A 20,214-nucleotide genomic window follows, 5' to 3' on the forward strand; every position below is an offset into this window, starting at 1 on the left:
AGTACGAAGATAAGTGGATATCCAAAGAAGGTAAAAGGTACTTTATTTTTAAATTTATCGATCTACTTCATCGTCTGACTAAACAGAACTATATCTACTTAAATCTATCCAATACATCGAAATGTTTCTAAACGAAAATTATCAAAATGTCTATAAACTCTCACGTATCTCATCGAAAAGTATCAAAAATATATCGATCATTCAACATATCCTTAACAACCATATTGTTTCGGTTCACACACAAAAACGCTAAATCAACAATCAAAAAAGACCCTTGGTTTTCTGAAGATCGTCGTGAGGATCAAAGAGTCTTTCCGATCACGTGATGGTCCAACTGTTATCCGAACTCGATGAACATCCCTGAACGTAGCTCTCGTATCGTTTTCTACGTAGAAAGAAGGGGTTGCGACTCGTCGTGAAGGTTCGTTGCTATTCGCAGGCTGTCGCGTGTGTGCGTTGCGCGGAACAGGCTACACACAGGGGTTATATATCGTGCGGGAATCGAGAGCGTCGAAACACGAAGCGAGATCAGACTGACTTTACGAAAATCGATCGGCGCTCATCGTCGTCGGGTTAGCGACGCCTGCAAAGCGTGTCCATTGCAACGACGCGGTTACGAGGAAGCACCGCTGGCCGGCTCTCTCTTTCTCTCTCTCTCTCTCTTTCTCTCGTCTCGCTCCCTATCTTACTGTCTTTTTCCTTATCAGAGAACAACCCTCCAAATGTCGAGAAAGCTTTCGCGTTATCCGAAACGGACAAACGTTTCTTCCAATCAGTTCGCGAAACAGTGCAAGAGAATGGTGCTCGCGTAAAAGTTCGCGAAAGGTGATTCGTCGAATATCCTCCCTGTGCGTTCATTTTTTCCTTGACGAAAATCGGGAAACTGATGATCGAAGCTCCAGCAAGGTGCTATATACGGAGGAAGACTATAGAACGAGTACGAATTCCTTCTCGAAGTGCGGTCAAAGGCTTCCATCGTGAAATCTTGACGAGTCTGCAAGATATATTATACCCACTGTTCACCCTCGAAAGCGGTGATTTCTGTGGGAGCATACGAGGGTGTAAGAGAAGCATAAAAGTGTCCTCCTAATCGTTATCGCCATTGTCGAAGCTCATCGGTGGTTTAATAAGAGCCGGCGCCTCTACGCTCGTGAATCGACAATAATTTTAAACACATTTGTATTACGACCTACTAAACTGCCACCCATCGAGACCCATCGAGGTTTTGAATTGCAGCCTTCTCACGCTCTCCAACCTCCTGAGAATCGATGTAAGCAAATGAATCGAGCTAACTCAAAACGAAGGCTGTATCTTATATTCAGATTGACTTGATTCGACAACAAAAAAAGAATGCGATCAAGACGACGAGAATAACGCAAAAGTATCTCCATATCGCTGGTCAATACACGGAATTCATTGGAATTACGAACAATCCGTTCTCGATGTACGCTTTAAGCAGAGAACGGGTAGAGGAAAATCGGCCGAAAAGTTCCTACGGCGGCAGAATTAATCGGTGAGCGTGTCCTGCGCCCTGTCCCTTTGTCACTACTCCAGAAAGAGAGAGATAGCGTGAAAAAGGAGGAGGGAGAGAAGAAGAGAGTCGAGACATCGTACGTTCGTCGAGGGCATCGCACACGAAACGGAGGAGGTGGGAGGAGGCCGTCTACCTCTCGACGTGGAATGATAATAAAGGAGAACCACAGGACAGGCCGGTACGGGGCGACATTATGCAAAAAGCGGATCTGAATGTACCGAACTCACCCCTTAAACCGTTCCCTCTTGGGATGGCGTTAGGGGTGCTCATTGATATCACGATCAAGCTAATCATCGTCGGCTACATGCTTGCTGTAGTCGTGTACGTGAACGCCACCGGGAACTGGGATAAGGACGATGATTTAGGTACGTTGTTAATGTTATAGTTAAAGTTATGCTGTGCAATGGAATAGTAGAATGGGTAATATTCACAAAGAAGAATAGAAAATTCTAAGACAGTTAAGTTTGAAGAAACAGATGAATGATCCTATGGTATTATTTCTTTTTTATTATTTTTAGAGTAGAAAAAAGAGTTTCGCAAAGAAAACATTTTATGTAAGTTGTTGATGTATGCAGGATTGGTCGGAAATATATGTCTGACCAACTAACTATAGGTCGCATCTACTTAAGTCGATCTCCAGCAATATGAAATAGCTTAGAACGTAGAGACGCTAGGTATTTGTCCCAAATACTTAAGATTGCCGTGCCTTCAGTAGATTTCGTGTACATTGATCAGCCACATGTCTGACATATTTACTTGTACTACTTGCTACATAATAATAATGTACATAGATATTCTGGAATCGTTACTTCATAAGTGATCGCAACCGTTCACATTAAATTTCAGTAAATTATTCAACGATCATTCAACAAACAATTAACGAGGTACTACCGATAAATTCAACCTATATATTTGCTATATATTCTCGAGAAACCAAATAAAAATATAATTCTTTATCTATCTTCTTTTCAGTCGCAACTTTTGAAGTTAGTGCCGTTCTTGGACGCACCGCTAGATTGCCTTGTGACATTGAACCGTCCACGCGTGAAGATCGCGTATACATGGTGCTTTGGTTTCGCGATGACGCCGTGAAACCGATTTACAGGTATTATTTCTGTTGAAAGATGATTTAGTTAGAAAATTCATTTGAAATAATAAACTTCATTTAATTAGAAAGGTATATTGAAACGGTTGACTGTTTCAGTTTCGACGTGCGAGGAAGAGCATTTAACAAAGCTCTGAATTGGTCGGACAGCACCGTGGTTGGCCCGAGAGCTTACTTCGTTACCGTGACGAAACCGGCTACTCTTTCTCTAGAAGCGGTTCAACTGGACGATGAAGGGATCTACCGGTGTAGAGTAGATTTCAAAAATTCGCCCACGAAGAATTTTCAAGTGAACCTCACTGTAATAGGTAAGAATTCGTGTGTATAACATAGAAAAAGCGTTTAACGTTCGTGAGGATATCTTCAAAGTTCTTGGAATTATTTCGAAATTGTTTTCAGTTCCACCTTATCAGCTTTTAATTTACGACAGCTCTGGTGTGGTTGTGGGTAATACCGCAGGTCCACTTCAAGTAGGCGTCGAGTTTGGTCTATCTTGCGAAGTAAGAGGAGGTAATTCTTATTTTGTTGATTATTTAGTACTAAAAATATGATATTAAATTTGTTGAAGATCAACTCTAATTCGTTTTCTAAACATAGGCAAACCGACACCGGTGGTTAGTTGGTTGGTCAATGAGAAAGAAGTGGACAGTAAGTTGGAGGAAATTGGAAAGAACTTAGTCGTCAGTAAATTAACAGTACCTCAATTGAGAAGGGAACATCGTAACACAACTTACAAATGTCGAGCCTGGAGCACAAACCTCATACCTCCATTAGAAAAGACTATTCTCCTAGATGTTTATCGTAGGTATTCAAAATTCGTATCATAAAAAGTATTAATTTTACATAGTATAATGATATTTTATTGTTTCAGTAAAACCACTGTCGGTGAAAATTTTATTAAAACCGACGATGCTAGAAACGGAGAAAGACTACTCCATCACGTGTGAGACAACAGGATCGCATCCTCGAGCACGAATTACATGGATGGAAGGAAACACCATTTATCACAATGGCAAAGTATATGTCGATGATTTTGCTACAAATTTGTAATTAATGTCATGATATTTTTATTTATGAAAATTTTAATCATTCAGGTAATCGATGGTGGTAATACTTCCGTGGTCTTAAGTACGCTCATGTTTTCACCGATTCCCGACGATCACGGGAAAATCCTCAAGTGCCGAGGAGAAAACCCATCACTGCCAGACGCGTATCTAGAAGATTTCTTTCAATTAAACGTAGTTTGTGAGTACTCCGAAATTTGTAGTAATTATGTTCAGATAAACATTTCATGTTTATTTCACAGTTCCACCTAAAGTACAATTACACTTGGGTAGTACCCTAAATGCAGAAAAAATAAAGGAGGGTGACGATGTATATTTCGAGTGCAAAGTTCGGGCTAACCCAGAACACCATAAAATTACATGGAGGCACAACGTAAGTATCTTACTTGTTATATTACCTACTTACTTCTTGTAATACCAGTTATTAATAAGAATTTATTCTAAGCAGTTATTGTAAGAATAATTAATAATATTATTAAATAATCATAGGATGCGGTGTTAACGCAAAATTATTCAGCTGGAATAATCATGAGTACTCAGAGTCTCGTACTGCAAAAGATAGGTCGAGACAACGCCGGGAATTACACGTGTCTTGCTAGTAATGACCGAGGTGAAACTACCAGTCCAGTAGTAACTTTGCGAGTACAATGTAAGTTTAAAAAAAAATATATGTTCAAACTATAAATATTATAAAAGATAATTAATAAATGATTTCACTACAATTGTTCAATCTTTTCGACTCTAATGTTTAGTCGCACCAGTGTGCAAAGCGAAAGAGGTATCCATCATCGGAGCATCGTTAGAAGAATCGGTAAAAGTTCGATGCGAGGTGGACGCTGATCCTAACGAGGTAGAATTCGTCTGGGAGTTCAACAATAGTGGCGAGAATTTCGAAGTTGCACCAGCGAAATTCGATGGTAATAACGGAACAATGAGCGAACTTGTTTACACGCCAGTGTCTGAAAGAGATTACGGAGCTCTAACGTGTTGGGGTAGAAACATAATAGGAAAGCAGGAAGCGCCTTGTATCTATCAAATCATTCCAGCAGGTAACTTCTATGTATAAATAACTCATAACAGATGTCTGTATCGTACAGACAAGAAACCAATTTGATTTACATTCCCAGTGAAACCAAATCCTCTGAACAATTGTACGATAAAAGCATCCTTGAATCAAAGTTCCGAGATCCTGGAAGTGGAATGTGTGCCGGGATACGATGGTGGATTAAGGCAAGAGTTTCGATTAGAAGCGTACGAAGTTCTTACTGGTAATTTAAGAGTGAATGCATCCAGTGTGTCCGCAGACGTACCAGTATTTAGGATTGCTGTAGCGGATCTTCTACCGGCGACACATTTTTATCTCGTTACTTATGCCGTAAACGCGAAAGGAAGAAGCGAAGTGAGTCTGTTAGAGGATATAATGCTAAAGGACTCCGATAAGCACACGGGTAAGAAATTGTACTTGGAAAGTAATCTTTTAATCTGATAATTCAGATAATTTCAGCGTTTCCTAGCAATTCAAAAGGATAAAGAAATATCATATATTGAATGTATCAAGTGTTATTGGTAATTCGTTGTTTTAGATAGGGGAGTAAGCATGGTTCCAATTATTCTATTTCTTACCGGCTTCATGGCGCTTGGCATTACTGCACTTTTAGTAATGTCGGTGATGTACCGACGCAGAGGTACCACTTCTCCGGTTCATATTGAGCCTTACATGAAACAACCGATAATTACTCCTCCAGATTCGAGGAATAATTCGATGCTTGATGTTACACACGGGGATCATACTTATTTTGTCGAGTACACGTTGAAACAGGTCACTGACTACGCACTCAACAATCAGCCAGATATCATACAGTCGCCACAAGGTAAAAGTTTATCCGCTTTTATTTCTGTTATAATGTATGCATAATATGCATAATGTATGGATAGGATAATGTAGTGAGTTTGATTTTAGACCAGGAAAAGATAAAACGCGAACCACAATTATTTTTACCTGTACGACCAGATACGCTGTTTGCACCGTACGATATTCATAAGCAAGGACTTCAAAGTAACAGATGCAGCGTGAGTAGTACTATATAATAATATTAGTAATAATTAATATTTTTAATGTAATTTGTAAATCTTTTTCTCTTCTTTTTTCATTTCTTTTTTCTTTTTTTTTTTTTTATAGTTGAATCCATTCTCTACAAAGTCTTGGGAACCTATTAGTTTTAAAGCTGATCGTAATTTAATGAAAGAGATCATTATCGCCAACTCTATACCCGGTCCAGAAAGTTGTGTGTAAAAAGTATCTGAGAGAACGAATGAGCGAAACATATCAAGAGGACCGATATTTCGAAGCCTAAAAAACAATCGTACCGTATAATTGTTATGTTGGGTACTGAGGATGAACGTCAAACGAACTGCAACTAGTCTCCTCGTCGAGTTGGTGTACATTGCACGAAGGAATGGCATAGTACGAACATGAAGACGTGTTAACACTGCTTACAAGTCAAATGTCTCATCATTGAAAAATCTATGGAACTGAAAAAAAATCTAGAAATCGTCAAGACTAGTTGCATACTAACTAAACGCTACACATGGTGTATTATTCCAAGTTTAATATATTTTGTGTCAAGTCTTAGATGGTTTGCTTATTTTGTTGAGAAATTTACCCACAATCGCAACAATATCCATTATCTTCTCCAACGATTTATCTTAATCTCTCGTGTTTGTCGTGCATACTTAAAATAATGCATGTTTAACGTGAGTGTACTGAAGGGATGTGATGCAAGATTTCCCATTATTGCAAAGATAAGCGCGGAAATAAATGCCGTAAATCACTGCCATCAGTATGATGATTCCAGCAATTAAAACTGTCATACAAATTTTTTTTCGAATTTTTCCCAGGGTACGCAGACACAATACTTGACCATCTGACATTGTACTCCTTCTCGGTACATCAGTTGCTTCTTTATTCGTATCTTCTGTTATATTCACTTCGCGCTTTATTATATGTGACATATTTGGCGATTCTTGCATGTATCTTGTTTGCCAACCATTTGATATTGAAGATGCTTTGTACTGGGAAAAAAAAAGATCATACTATTCCTCTAAGATACACGAGCGTAAATCCCAAATTAAATATTTTCATTGATATTTAATGTTACTTGAGTATCATAAAATTTACGCATTTGTCGACGAACTAACTGAATTATTTTGCACTTTTCGTGTTTCAAATTTTGTATAAATTCATCTTTGTCAGAATCACAGGTACCCTGTCCGAAAAATTTTTCATCTACGTATTTCTCAGGACACGTATTTCCGTCACATATCATTTTTTACCTTACGTGCCATTCTTCTTCGTAATAGAAAATTACAAATGAAACTCTAAAAAAATAGTTGAAACACTGGTATATTTTATTAATATCACTTTGAGGTCCTAAAATATTTTCATAACCATTTCCTTAATTGAAAATTTAACGTAATGCATCATATTAAATCGATTATACAAATTAATATGAAAGTTTGTAACAAAATACTTCTCAATTTCATTCAATAGTTATAACAACACAATGTAATTTTATAGATCAGATCAATTGCTACATCAAGATATTTTTGGTTAATGCAAGCATATAAACATCAAGGATTTTTCCGTCATCCATCATCCGAGAAAGAAAAAATTAAATGTCCAGATTCTACCTTTTGTCGTAAATTTAATAAAAAAGGGAAGATTAAGAAGAAAGAGACTCCACGGATAAAAATAAATGTAGAAGAAGAAGTGGATAATCCAGATTGTCCATGGTGCAGGAAAAAATAAAATACTACCAAGTGACAAATATTTTCTATTTTTTATTTTTAATTTCGTACAAATTCAGTAGTTTGCCAAAATATATTCACATGCACACCAGTTCATCACACTTTTTACTTAACGAAAAAGATATAATTGATAATGCTAAATACCTATTTCATAAAATAAAAATTGAAATAAAATACAATATATACATAGAACATTATTGGTCTTATATTCTTATTAAACCATTATAAACCCTTATTAATTAACTTTTGGTTTCTTTTCTGGTGGTGGTTTCATGTCCTTCTTTTCTGTTTTTACTTCTTGTTTAATTTCCATTGCTAAAAGATTAACAAATTTTACTTTGATGCTTAAAATACTTCAAAAAAAACTACCAAAATAAGTATGTACAAGGTTCTATAGCTTGGTGCACTGGCTTTGGAACAGGCAATGGGAATTTCCGTGTAAGTTCAGCAAGTAACATGTCCACCCTTTGTCTTTGAAATAGAGAACTTGGTTCTTCACGAACAGGTGTTTCTTTCTTTGCTGCCATAGCTTTCCCATTTTTGAAATCCCAATAGTAGCCCTTGCTAGGATGATATCTTGAACATGAACTAGCTTCTTCAAAAGCAGATTGTAAGTGATGTACTGTAGATAACTATAAAACGAAGTTCCATAAATTAACAATACGTCCTGATAATACTCATTTTTAATAAATTTTAAGTACCAATCTGGAGCTCACAACCGATGCCAAATCAGGAGCTTGATACACAACACCTGCAATGATATAATAGTCTGCAAGTGGCGCTGCTAAAGTAGGAGTATGACGGTGTTGCTTCCTGATCACGTACAAAATAGGTGCTTGAACATGTAAAAGAATATATTCAAGGCCAGTCATATTTCTAAAAATAAATATTTAATTATTGATATTTTACATTTAAACAATGCTTTTACTCATATTACTTACTGTAACTGATCAGGACTTAAACGCTGCATTTTGACAATTTCATTATTACATGTTCTGTCATAAAAAGGATTACTTCTTTCAGAAAAATAGTCCATTATATTGTTTGGATTTAATACAGGAATCCATGCACTATCATGCCAAGAAAGTCCCAAAGGATTTTCTATTAATTGTATGAAATAAAAAGTAGGAGGTTAGGAAGAACATAAACAAGTTTATTATATTAACTGTATTAATAAACTTTATTTCCGTATGTTATTACCTGTTACAGGAGCTCTTGCAGACAACATTTTTATGTTATGAATTATATATTTGTTAAATATTTAAAATATTTGTTTCATACACACAACTGATATAATGTACTATTGCTTATACGTCTCGTTTCCGTTAATGGAGTTTATGTGCAATATTGTTACTTGTAATTCTAGATATTTCTAAATAATCTGTATGAATACCATTACTTATTTGACTTAAATACTGAAAATAAGATATTAGAAACACAGGAATGATACAAGTAAACAATTAGCGGGATCAACAATGGTTCTCAAATCTCATTAATCCTTAGATTTAAAATTCAAAATAATGACAAGTAAGAAATGAGAAATGCATACATAGTGATTTCCATAAACACTTATTTTATTTTTTTTCGTAAGTGATAAATGCAAAAGAATTACTTTTTCTGTAATTCCTTAAAATCGTATCATTCAGAAACAATTATTGACCATCACTGTCGAAATAAAGAATGCAGGACATTGTTCACATATATATGTAGAACAGAGGCTATTTAAAAAAATGGGTCAAATGCAAAAAACGAGACTCGCGTTCGAAAGAGAATGGGTCATGGACATGTCCCAGTGAGATACTTTATACAGAGAAATAAAATAAATAAGCAAAATAAATAAAATAAAAAAGCAAATAAAAATATGAAATTTTTCTTTCTTTATCTAACATTCCAATAATGTATCACATTGCAATTTACAAAATAAAAAATAGACTACAAAACTTTTTGTAAAAAAATAAAATATGTAATTGGAAATTAAAAATAGTACAAGTATTTCCCAGATATTTTATATATAGTATAAAATTCCTTTCTATTAAGATTAACAAGTAAAAGTATAATTATTAGACAAAAGACGTATTAGTGGAAGAATGACTTGAAATGAGGTGATGTACTCTATAATACCACTGGGTGCTACGAAAATTTTATGTAACAGTGGGGATATGTTCAACAGAAGCATCATTCTTGGCTCAAGATGATATTAATCTCAAAGCTATTTCCACACGGGATACATATAGGTGAAGCACAGTGACCTTTAAACTTGTGTGTCAAGTTCTCATCATCCAGTTAGAAAAATACGGTAAGGACATCTGCACCAAGCTATTTATTACACTTGTTCGCATATGTTACCTTCTATTTTTCGATACCTGTCAATCACAGGTTGTTGCACGCTTTTCCCTCTAAAGGAGTCAATCAGTCAAATAGATCCCAATCTCCGACCATCCGTCCGTTTTACTCGAACAAATTTTGTCTCATATATTAATATGAAATATGTATTATTTAACCTTCCTAGTTGCTTAATGGATTCTTCTTCGATATCTTCACGTCATAATTTATATAAAAATAAAACAATAATTCTTATTGTTACTTCTTCTATAATATGAAGAAATTTTACCTTTGATATTTCATGACAAGTTATTTTTAATTCCTTTCCCCGAAAATATGAAAATTATTGTCCTGACTATAGCTATAAAAATAGATACTTTACGTAATATTATCGCGAAATCTATTTCTGTATGCTTTTCATTACCATTATCTTGTCACAATCTTTTAATTTTTTCAATTTCTTTTAATATTTCTATTAATAACTGTTATCACAAAAATAATGCAAAACTTTTACTATTCTACTTTTTGAAATATTTCGAACTTAAGAAAGTTAAATTAAATTGCACAAAAATTATATTATCATGATTCATTATTACAGAAAAGATATGACTGCTATTGAAAAGGAATATAGAATAGTACCACTTCATAAAAGACCAGACCTAATTCCAGACTGTTGTACATTACTGAATTCTGAATGGCCAAGAAGTGAAACTGCACGGTATATCATAATACTTAATTTAAACAAAGTCCTATTTAACAATTAAATGAACTTCAATGTAAAATAGGTTAAAATTTCTGAATGTATCATGCGATGAGTTTCCCACATGTCTTATACTAATAGACAAAGAGGACAGAGTCCTTGGTCATTGTAAAATATCTTTAATACCTCGATTACGTCATAGTTGTTTTATACAATCAGGTATGTATAATTAGTTTAACAGAGAGAAAAATATGAAAGTGTACAAACAAGAACCAAATTTAATTTTCTATTTCATGTCTTAGTGATAATTGACTACCAGCGTAGATCTCAGGGTTTAGGATCTAGACTACTACGTGGAGCTGAGGAACATGTAGCAAAGAAAGGAATTAAAAATGTATATTTAATAACTAAAGGCCAAGAACTTTTTTACCTAAAAAATGGATATAAAACCTGTGATCCATTTAAAGCATCAGGCATCAATGATGTTGTATATTCTAGTGCAGCATTTACTAAAGCAAAGCTTAAAGAAAAAAGTACACAATATTGTGGTCCACCACCACCTCCAATGCCAAACTTTCAGATGCCAAAGTTCTATGATCTAGGTATCTTAACACACAGAACACATATGGTAAAAAGATTATCATCACAGTAACAGTTTTATTTTTTTCAAGATTCTTTTATATTCCACAAATGTATATTATTTATTTATTTATCTAAAAAATTATTTTTTTAATTGCTTTTAAATACAGAAACACTTCTCATGCACACATCCTCATATTTTACAAGAAATTATAACCATTCCAATAGATATTTAAAATCACAAATATTTTTCAATAGCTGCATACTTTCAATGATATACATTTTGTACAAATTAGAAGGTGCCTTTTCATATTACCTATTTATTTTTTTATATGACTAAAAGCTGAAAATATTCTCCAAAATATTTTTTAATTCTGACCACATTACAAAATGTAGTTTTTGTTATATTATGCAATGTTAGCAATACCACAAACTTTTTGATAATGTTCTGGTTGTTGAAGACTTTCAATAAGAAAATCTCCTAAATCATATATGGAAATAGTCCGACCAGGAGACTCATCATGCTTTACTACATATTTTGATCTTTGTACATCTGCAAATAGATAAAATATATATACAAACGATTGTCTGTAATTGTGAAATATATGTAAATAATTTCTTTAAAATTACAAATAATGACATACTTGTAAAATGGGGTGGTAATATTGCAATCCATTTTAATTTACTTTCTTTAAGAAGGTCGAACATTCGCTGGTGATCTGCATTTACATCTTTAAATATATTAGGCACTGCTTCAGGTTTGTAAAACAAAAATGCTGCAAGAAACAAAATATTAATTAACAATACATGAAAATTATCAATATGTGTTGTAAATAATTAGATTAGCAAAATTTACCAGATAAACAAACAGATACCACTTCTACATTGTGCACTTTCATAGCATCTATTATATTTTTCATACCATTGGACAATACTGTAGTTGGACCTAAATGAAAATTTGCAATGGATATTAAGCTCATATTGTAGGCTGAAAAATTAATATTTCATATAAAATTGAATATTTACCTAAATCATTCCGTGTGCCAAGCACAACAACCACTGCATCCCTATTAGATATTGCATTTGAAACTTGTTCTGCATTAGTAACATCTCCAACAACTATTTCAATTTTATCTTTTAAATTTGTTGGTACTTTGCTTTCATCTCTTACAAATGCTCTTATATTTAATCCTAAATTTTTTAAGATAATTAAAATAAAATTAGTTTTGCGCATAACTTGCATTTTTCAAATATTATACGCTTGTACTTTGTCTAAGATCTTTACAAAAACCTTTCTGGCTATTTTATATTTTTTATTAAAATCATCGTTCGCGAATATAACGGAACGAGAGTATAAACAAAACCAAATACAGGGATTGATCATAACGATATTACCTGTCTATAAAATATTTTATATCTTTATTACATTTTCGATAATTAAAATCTCTTTTTAATATATATAAAAGAATAGATTACAAAGTAAAATGATAAATAGTAGATAAGACTATACCCTTATTTACAGCGCTATTTAAAGCACATAGTCCGGTATTTCCTGTAGCTCCAAATATCACTATTCGATTCATGGCGATACAACTGCTATCAGATAGCTACTGAAAATTCGTTATCCACTTCAAGTACTTAGAAGCGATTGTCTAATCAGAAATGCTATGTCATGTCTAGAAAACACTTAAAATTGCAATTTCAAGAAAGTTACAAACAAGAATATGACGTATATTTTTCCTGATTTATCTATTACATATAAATGAATGGAATTAAAAGAATAAGTTACTAGATTTCTAAATGGAAAATGAGTTTTATCGTATCATATATACATACTCGAATTTTCCATAAAGCCTCAAGCCTATTTTAGTAGCCTAACCTATTCTCTAGAAAAATTTTATATTTAGCGTAAATATTTTTTAGACTTAAGGAACATATAGTCATTATTACATGATATAACATTTATTTTTTTGTTTTATATATATATATAAATAAAAATATTAATTAAGGTATAAACATAAAATAGTTCACAAACATTTAATTTGAGAGGTAGTCAGTAATAATTTCAGTAAGTTAAACTTTTTAAATTATAGTGGCATTTACCATTTATTGCATGAAACTTCGTAAATTATCATTTATTTAATATCTAGCTTAATTAAAATATTCAAATTTGTTGTTTTAGCAGAAACATATATACCTTATGTATAATAATTCATATTAAAGCTGTATTGACATTTAGACAGTCTTAAATAAACAAATATGGCTTCTTTTGTATATTTTATATTATATCTTGTATATTTTCACAGCGAAATACCAATACATTTTTTGTTAAATATCATGTACACAACTTTTATATTATTATTACTAAAAAATTCTTTACTATATAATAAAAATGTTAACTTTCTGTTAGGCATAATAGGATGGTGGCATTATTAAATCTTGCAATATAGATAATTGCTCTTCTGTGAAATGTTGCATATACTCCTCCACACCCCTCCATCCATTATGAGTTCTTTTAAAATCATCCAAAGTCTCTTTAATTGTCATCTGTAACTCAGAGGAATTTTATTATTTAATGAATTATTGTATCATGTTTCAAATTTATTTTGGATACTAACTGGTATAGGTTGTGGATCATTCATATGAGCACGAAGATGTTCAAAAATTGGAGGAACGTATTTTGGTATATCATATGGATGAGCTTGTACAAATGCACACATTCCTATTATAGCTGCATGACGAATACGTAATGCATCAGCTTTTAGATTCTTTTTTGTTTCTTCCTTATTACTATTCAAAGCTTCTTTTTTACATAATTTAATATTTGCTTTTCTCTTGAATTCATCCTGAAAAATTAGAAAAAAATCTATAAATATAACTGCTGGTAATAATTATCATAAAAATATTTCAAATATATTTACCAATAAAGATTCTAATTCGGGTATAAACATACAATGCACTAATCCGCTAAGTAATTCACCAGCAGTTTTTCTTACTTCAACTCGTTCATCTTCTAATAAACGTAAAACTATATCTTTAACAGAATTAACCCATGATGGATTACTTAAAAATGTACACATGTTGTAAAATACCCAAGCTTGAAGGAATTCCAAACAAGCAGATCTTGTCCACCAAGATACATGCTTTGACATTTTTTCTACTGCTTCTAAAGCTACTGGCATATTACACGGCAATGTGAATGCTTGTGCATATATTGTTAAAGCAGATGTACACGATTGTTTCAATTCTTCATCTGTTTCGCAATTTTCCATCTGATAGATGATTGGAAATATTTGATACAATTCTGGCGGTAAACCATACCATGAACGATTCATATCTACAATCCATTTACAAATTGTCTTAAGTAATCGAATTGCTCTTTCTTTCTCTTCTTCATTTATTCCTATTTCTTTTAGATCGTTCGATTTAACAATAGATACATGTGCAGGCAGATTTTTTACATCATTGTCGAATTTCGTTGCATTTTCATCTACAAGAGGTTGTAATTTTGGCACTATTTTATTTAAGAAATCTTGTATTTGCGGTACCGACTGATTGTTTAAAGTTCTTAAACTTGTGAACACCGTTACTAAAACAGAACTTAACCGTTCTCTCACGTTTTCAAATGGATTTTCTAATAATCTATCTTCTATCCGTTTCAACAAACGTTGTAATAATTCCAAAACCCGCCATAGTTGTTCAGTAAGAGTCGTTTGTAAAATAAACAATCGTCCCGATTCAATAAAAGACGATTCTGATTCGCTAACAAAAATTTCTTCCATCAAATGCTCCAGTAACCAATGTTGTTTATTTGGATCTCTACATTGTTGAGCTGTGGAAAAACAATGGACCCAGTCCTCAAGAGTTTCTGGTGTCATATTAATTAAGGTAAGTTTTATGACCGGTAATAAAGAATCCCACATTTCACAAACCATATTAAATGGCCAATGTTTTGAACCCTTAATGATTCCCGCAATAATTTCGGCTGCACACCTTTGACTACTTTCTTGTTTATCCTTCACTAACTCATGTAAATGTGGCAGAAAATTTTTTAGGAATACTATCCCATGATTACGAAAAAGGGCTTTAAAAAGACGATATTTATAATAATTGAATTTGTCATTGTCCTTTTTTGTTTCAAGACTATAAAATTTTATGAGTTTTTTGATATTCTGCAAATCGTTAAAAAAGAGATCGATTTCTTTTTCATGATCTGTTAATTTTCGTACATTTGGATCTAGACATGGTTGTTGAGGTGTCGGCGCATACATTTCAATTTTTTTTGGCCATGTGTAATATCCTAGATATGGCTTATGAATAAATCTAGGTTCATCCCATTGCTCTGCAGTCAAGGGCCGAGTTTCGAAATTATATTGGAGCCAAGCATTGTCTGGTCTTTGCCCTCGTTCGAAATTCACAGATTGGTTTTCTGATGATTCATTTTGTTCTAGTGATGTTGGTGGATCAATAGTTATCTTGAAATTAAAAAATTTGTGTTTAAGTTATACCAAAAATATTTGCAAAATAAATTTTTTCAGTACTTTACCTTTGGGTGTTCTCTTTTTTGTTGTTGCAACATACATATAACTACACGAAGAGCAATATTTCTTTCACTTAATGAATCGTGTATTAATGCTCCTACAAAGTAACGAACTACTTTTGGTGGATAAATTTGTTCTGGGTGAACTAAATGTCGAATAAAGTCTATTGCCATTAAACGATGTCTCCAATGTAAATTCTTTTCCAAAAGGGCATTTAAGAGATCATTTATTAAACCATTATAAGATGCCAAATTACTTTCATTAAATGCTTGTGCAATTTTTAAACCTTCCACAATTTCATCCTCTGTGGGCTGAGGTAAAGTAGGTTGAGGATTAGTCTTCCATAAAGCTGTTGCAATTTCCAAACATGTATTCGGTATTTCAAACGTAATAGCGATCGTTGTAAATTGTTTACTTATATATTTCACAACATCTTCTTTCAAGCGAATTATAGATAATTTCTCACATGGTTTAGAAAGTACCAAAGTTGTCCATAAATCTCTCAATTTATTCCAATCATGTTCGATAATTGTTTCTTGAGAATCAACTAAAATATTCAGAGCTCCCTATGTAAGATAAAATGAAGTATTAAAAAAAATTGTATCAAAACGTTGCTTGTCATGATTGTTGTCGTTCTTACCTTATACGCATCATGATCTGCTTCCGGATCCGCCCTCAATATATCAAGTAATTTTGGAATAATGATTCTAGATGACAACGTCAAATGATGGAAAGCCCGCAAGAGGACGCGTTGAGCTTGACATCGCACGTCAGAGTACCTGCTAGTAGCCAATCTAAATAATTTTAACATTATTTGTTTATGAGCTTCAGTTAAATTAAAAAACTGTAAATATGAACGAGTTTTGTGTTGAATTTCTGCACATAGCAATACAAAGGATCCCATTATTCCCTTTTTTCTTACTAACATGTCCTTCATCATTTTGTGTGCTCTTTTTATATTTCTATAATTTACAATATTAGTTGTAACAGATGCAGGTCCTAATAAGAGATAGCCCCAAATCTAGAATAAAAGAATTTTATAATGTGTTTAATATTCTTTATTAACTTATTACTCTAAATAGTATATTTAAACAGATACCTTTATCAAAACAAATAAACTTTTTGTATCGCCCTCTGTATTTTCAAGAATTATACCTTGCAATTTATTCATAAGTGTTCCAATGTAACGTTTAACGTTACTACCATTAGGCATTAATATTTCATGTTTCATACCAAGTGTTGGCCTGAAAGGTTGCCATTTTAAAGACGATTTCACTAAATCTAATGGTTTCCCTTCATATATAGGTAAAACAGATTCACAACCTTCAATAATGGTGCTTACAATATTTAAGCTAGTCAGTAACTCTTCTCTAAAATCATATAATAATTTTATTTCACCTATTCTTAATGAATATTATCATTAAATATTATATAGAAGTGATCAATAGTTAACCTCCTTAATGTGATCAAGCGTTTACAATATGTCTTTAATTTATTTGTTTCAGGAATAAGATATCTTAAAAATATTCGATTTATTGCAGCCATTTCTTTCTTATCAGGAATGTACCATTTGACATCTAAGCTACTAATATCCAGAACTTGACCCCAGTACTTTATTTCATCAGTAGATGTAAAGTGACATGGTACCATAGTAGATAATGAATGAAGGACTGATTTTAATAATATACAAGCTAAATTGTTTCCTTCTCTAGAGTTTAAAATCACTACACGGTCAAGAACTGTTGTGAGTGTATCTATATAAGGTAGTAAATTGTTCCCTGTTGTAGTAACAGTTGCAGATAAAAGCAACATTGCATATAAAAGACGATCATCCACATGTTCTTCCTTAATAATATCATTACTTTCGCCCGTGATATCTAAGATAGTTTGTGAAAGTACAGGCAATAATGTTTTCAAAGTTTCTTTGCCATTAACTTGGGCAAATACTCGACACAAAGCAGCTGCCAACTGCCCAGCAACTTTAATTTCGAGTGTACGTTGAGTTATAAATGTGCATAATTTATCTAAAGCCTTTTTAAATATTGCATCATTAATATACATTAACAGGATCATGCACACATTATACAGAACGGTTTCTGTGACCTTTTCTAATTTACTTTTCTCGCCACCAGCAGAATTTTCTAATCTAACCAATTCTAGAGAACTGTGATCTATGAAAGAAAATATCTTGTCCAAAAATTGTAAAACAAAATCTTCAAATCCAGACGCTGTTTCATAATCTAATTTATCTTCTTCACCTATTGCTGTGATTGGTTTAGAAGTATCCACAATAGGTATGAAACAGGCATAAACTGAGATAAGACGGAAAGCTAAAAAGCACTTTTCTGGATTATTTGGATCAATGCTAGATAGAAGCAGAGAAAGTAGTGGTAAAACATGTCTTGGTCCTTCTGGGTATGTATAGTCTGCAAAAGAAATTTATAATTCATAAAAATGTAAAATAAATAGTAAATCATGTCAAAAAGTAGCCAGAAAAGTATAATCCACACCTGTATTTACATTTTTAGACCCTTCTGCCATTGGCCTAGCTATAGCTTCCATACAATTCAATGTAGCAATCAGTTTATATGATTCTATTGTGAGAGAATCCAATGTAGAAGACACTCTATTCAAAACATATGGAATAACCAAATTGGGTCTCATAGTAGCAAGATATTGTAAAGCTTGTGATGCATGATTAACACTTAATTTATTAAATATTGATGCCATAGTTACTGGTAACATACTTTTGACAAATGCATCAACATGACTATCAGTTAATTTATACTCTTCAGGAATGGGAGTTTCCCAAGTTGGCTCAGCATACCTTTCTCTATAATATAAATAAGACATACATTATAAATTTATAAATACTTGTAAAAATTAATTATAAAACTTGTTATTGATTCTCACTTGTGCAAACGCGTAATAAAATAAAATGAAAGCTTCATAAGAATCTCTTTTAATATATTCAACCAGTAACCATTATTAGCAGGATGAAAATATGTTTCTATCGTTTTCAAAAACTTATCAAGATATGTTTGAGCACTTGAACCATTTCCCTAAAAACATTATACAATATATGAAACAATATTTTATTTAAATATACTCTTTAATTTTCAATAAAATTTTACCAGAACTGCTACTATCCATATTGTTATAGAATTTGCATCTATTTCATGATGTTTTTGTATTTTATTATATGATACTGGTAATTTTAAGCACCGTATAAATCTAGTGAACATCAATGGTATATAAGGTTCCCAATTAATGTATCCAATGTTATAATTAGCTACTGCTGCCATTAACTCCATCATTTCATTTTCCCATGTTGGTGCATTGTGACATATTTCCCATAATTTCATAAATTCTTCAAACCATAGTTGATATCCAATTGAATGGTATTTTGGAGGCAATTGTACTGGTAAAAACCACCGTAACAGTTGTATACTTTGAGACATTGTTATGACATCGGTGAGGCATAAAGTTGGTCTTAATTCATCTAATATCTCCTGTGTTGCACTTAACTATTATAAAGGATTAATTTTCATTCTTTTGTTAATTTACTTAAGAAAAATATTCACTTACAGGAAAATAAACTTTTGCGTATACAATAAGTGATTCTGTTGTATTCTCAAAAAGATGACAAATATGGTACATTTCAGGACGATTTTCTTTTGCTTTCATTATACGAAGAATCATATTATAAAGAGGTCGCCATGGCAGTTTCAATTCATCAGGAGATATAAATTTCCTCTTTCTGTAAATATATATTAAAACATGTGAAATTGATTTCCTATAACAAATGATAATCCTATATAATATTATGAATAAAAGTTAAATCATCTTACTTTAACAACATTAGTAATGTAATAAGACACTGAAATGTAGAAGCTGTAGGTATTTCTGAAACTGTAACCAGTTCATATAATAACTTTATAAGCAAGATGTGATCTTCTTTGCTGAAGTTAAATCCATACATGTTTATGTAACTAGAAAAAATATTCATGAATCCAGATTACAAATATATTTTCTAAAATAAGCAGTATAATTAAAATGTAATTATTGCCTTTCTTTCAAATAATATAATAATATAAATGAATATACTCACTGGCCTAATTTAGTAACCCATACATAGCAGCCTGGCCATATTTCATTAAACATAACAGCACGCCCTAAATTTGCTTTAATTTCGGCTAATAAAGCCTGTGTTTCTGTCTCTATTTCGTCTGCATAAGGCAACAACTTATTGTATATAAATTTCTTAGATTGAACATCTTCTATACTTTTGTAAATACAAATATCTGCGAGATTCTTGTTCATTGTCACTGAAACTGTCTTACTATTACGAACACAAGAAGCACAAATAGATGCAACCTACAAAAGAGCGCACTGTACAATGCAAAATCATGTATATTATTAAGTCAGTAACAACTTGCTTATTCTGCTTCGATTTTATTGAGTCATGTTTTGCATTTTAGGATGCCATATTTGATGAATAAAAAGAAACATGAATTACTATAAATCTAGAGAAACATCGATCTTCGTATTCAATATATCGA

At 32.5% G+C, this 20,214-nt stretch overlaps 5 protein-coding genes across 7 annotated transcripts; 2 read left to right on the top strand and 3 right to left on the bottom strand.

The window, feature by feature from the left end:
- The first annotated feature begins 30 nt into the window (after positions 1–30).
- Positions 31–6,335, top strand: side-III (sidestep III). Its single transcript, XM_033335711.2, has 14 exons — positions 31–1,899; positions 2,507–2,639; positions 2,739–2,947; positions 3,039–3,149; positions 3,237–3,440; positions 3,511–3,656; positions 3,734–3,884; positions 3,946–4,076; positions 4,193–4,352; positions 4,456–4,752; positions 4,831–5,151; positions 5,287–5,574; positions 5,664–5,773; positions 5,883–6,335. The coding sequence occupies exons 1-14, from the start codon at positions 1,728–1,730 to the stop codon at positions 5,994–5,996; spliced, it is 2,547 nt and encodes an 848-aa protein (XP_033191602.1). The 5' UTR covers positions 31–1,727; the 3' UTR covers positions 5,997–6,335.
- A 1,188-nt stretch (positions 6,336–7,523) lies between these two features.
- On the bottom strand, positions 7,524–10,225 carry MED6 (mediator complex subunit 6). 2 transcript variants are annotated; one of them, XM_076624010.1, is made up of 7 exons: positions 10,122–10,225; positions 9,857–10,045; positions 8,711–8,891; positions 8,452–8,611; positions 8,212–8,386; positions 7,896–8,142; positions 7,524–7,825 (listed from the first exon to the last, which is right to left on the bottom strand). In XM_076624010.1, the coding sequence occupies exons 3-7, from the start codon at positions 8,736–8,738 to the stop codon at positions 7,746–7,748; spliced, it is 690 nt and encodes a 229-aa protein (XP_076480125.1). In that variant the 5' UTR covers positions 8,739–8,891; positions 9,857–10,045; positions 10,122–10,225; the 3' UTR covers positions 7,524–7,745. The 2 variants fall into 2 exon arrangements, with proteins under 2 accessions (XP_076480125.1, XP_076480124.1); XM_076624009.1 differs by having other exon boundaries at positions 8,711–8,925.
- Positions 9,513–13,958, top strand: Naa80 (N-alpha-acetyltransferase 80). 2 transcript variants are annotated; one of them, XM_033335855.2, is made up of 4 exons: positions 9,513–9,754; positions 10,431–10,550; positions 10,618–10,751; positions 10,835–13,958. In XM_033335855.2, exons 1-4 carry the CDS (start codon positions 9,702–9,704, stop codon positions 11,182–11,184), a joined length of 657 nt encoding a protein of 218 aa, XP_033191746.1. In that variant the 5' UTR covers positions 9,513–9,701; the 3' UTR covers positions 11,185–13,958. The 2 variants fall into 2 exon arrangements, with proteins under 2 accessions (XP_033191746.1, XP_033191738.1); XM_033335847.2 differs by having other exon boundaries at positions 9,543–9,806.
- LOC117157637 (flavin reductase (NADPH)) lies at positions 11,170–12,760 on the bottom strand. The gene is made up of 5 exons (XM_033335834.2): positions 12,622–12,760; positions 12,138–12,302; positions 11,968–12,057; positions 11,756–11,887; positions 11,170–11,664 (listed from the first exon to the last, which is right to left on the bottom strand). The coding sequence occupies exons 1-5, from the start codon at positions 12,692–12,694 to the stop codon at positions 11,519–11,521; spliced, it is 606 nt and encodes a 201-aa protein (XP_033191725.1). The 5' UTR covers positions 12,695–12,760; the 3' UTR covers positions 11,170–11,518.
- On the bottom strand, positions 13,376–20,157 carry LOC117157546 (proteasome activator complex subunit 4). The gene is made up of 13 exons (XM_033335640.2): positions 19,764–20,157; positions 19,504–19,644; positions 19,241–19,412; positions 18,787–19,179; positions 18,566–18,714; positions 18,163–18,485; positions 17,106–18,078; positions 16,752–17,022; positions 16,293–16,673; positions 15,658–16,218; positions 14,033–15,586; positions 13,730–13,957; positions 13,376–13,658 (listed from the first exon to the last, which is right to left on the bottom strand). The coding sequence occupies exons 1-13, from the start codon at positions 19,973–19,975 to the stop codon at positions 13,518–13,520; spliced, it is 5,499 nt and encodes a 1,832-aa protein (XP_033191531.1). The 5' UTR covers positions 19,976–20,157; the 3' UTR covers positions 13,376–13,517.
- Positions 20,158–20,214: the final 57 nt, after the last annotated feature.

This window comes from Bombus vancouverensis, chromosome 14 (assembly GCF_051014615.1).
Source record: "Bombus vancouverensis nearcticus chromosome 14, iyBomVanc1_principal, whole genome shotgun sequence".
NCBI classification, from domain to species: Eukaryota; Metazoa; Arthropoda; class Insecta; order Hymenoptera; family Apidae; genus Bombus; species Bombus vancouverensis.

What these genes read in the sequence shown, in the direction of transcription:
- LOC117157637 (XM_033335834.2), bottom strand. Translation starts at nt 12,694, where the DNA reads ATGAATCGAATAGTGATATTTGGAGCTACAGGAAATACCGGACTATGT. An exon ending in AAATAGCGCTGTAAATAAGG is followed by an intron (nt 12,303 to 12,621) that starts GTATAGTCTTAT and finishes TAAAAAATTTAG; the next exon opens with GATTAAATATAAGAGCATTT. An exon ending in ATTACCACCCCATTTTACAA is followed by an intron (nt 11,665 to 11,755) that starts GTATGTCATTAT and finishes ATCTATTTGCAG; the next exon opens with ATGTACAAAGATCAAAATAT.
- side-III (XM_033335711.2), top strand. Translation starts at nt 1,728, where the DNA reads ATGCAAAAAGCGGATCTGAATGTACCGAACTCACCCCTTAAACCGTTC. An exon ending in AGTGAACCTCACTGTAATAG is followed by an intron (nt 2,948 to 3,038) that starts GTAAGAATTCGT and finishes AATTGTTTTCAG; the next exon opens with TTCCACCTTATCAGCTTTTA. An exon ending in CTATCAAATCATTCCAGCAG is followed by an intron (nt 4,753 to 4,830) that starts GTAACTTCTATG and finishes TTACATTCCCAG; the next exon opens with TGAAACCAAATCCTCTGAAC.
- Naa80 (XM_033335855.2), top strand. Translation starts at nt 9,702, where the DNA reads ATGATATTAATCTCAAAGCTATTTCCACACGGGATACATATAGGTGAA. An exon ending in CCAAGAAGTGAAACTGCACG is followed by an intron (nt 10,551 to 10,617) that starts GTATATCATAAT and finishes AATGTAAAATAG; the next exon opens with GTTAAAATTTCTGAATGTAT. An exon ending in TAGTTGTTTTATACAATCAG is followed by an intron (nt 10,752 to 10,834) that starts GTATGTATAATT and finishes TTCATGTCTTAG; the next exon opens with TGATAATTGACTACCAGCGT.
- LOC117157546 (XM_033335640.2), bottom strand. Translation starts at nt 19,975, where the DNA reads ATGAACAAGAATCTCGCAGATATTTGTATTTACAAAAGTATAGAAGAT. An exon ending in CGCTTGATCACATTAAGGAG is followed by an intron (nt 17,023 to 17,105) that starts GTTAACTATTGA and finishes ATATGATTTTAG; the next exon opens with AGAAGAGTTACTGACTAGCT. An exon ending in GTTTATTTGTTTTGATAAAG is followed by an intron (nt 16,674 to 16,751) that starts GTATCTGTTTAA and finishes CTTTTATTCTAG; the next exon opens with ATTTGGGGCTATCTCTTATT.
- MED6 (XM_076624010.1), bottom strand. Translation starts at nt 8,738, where the DNA reads ATGTTGTCTGCAAGAGCTCCTGTAACAG. An exon ending in TGCAAGAGCTCCTGTAACAG is followed by an intron (nt 8,612 to 8,710) that starts GTAATAACATAC and finishes TACAATTAATAG; the next exon opens with AAAATCCTTTGGGACTTTCT. An exon ending in GCACCAAGCTATAGAACCTT is followed by an intron (nt 7,826 to 7,895) that starts GTACATACTTAT and finishes TTAATCTTTTAG; the next exon opens with CAATGGAAATTAAACAAGAA.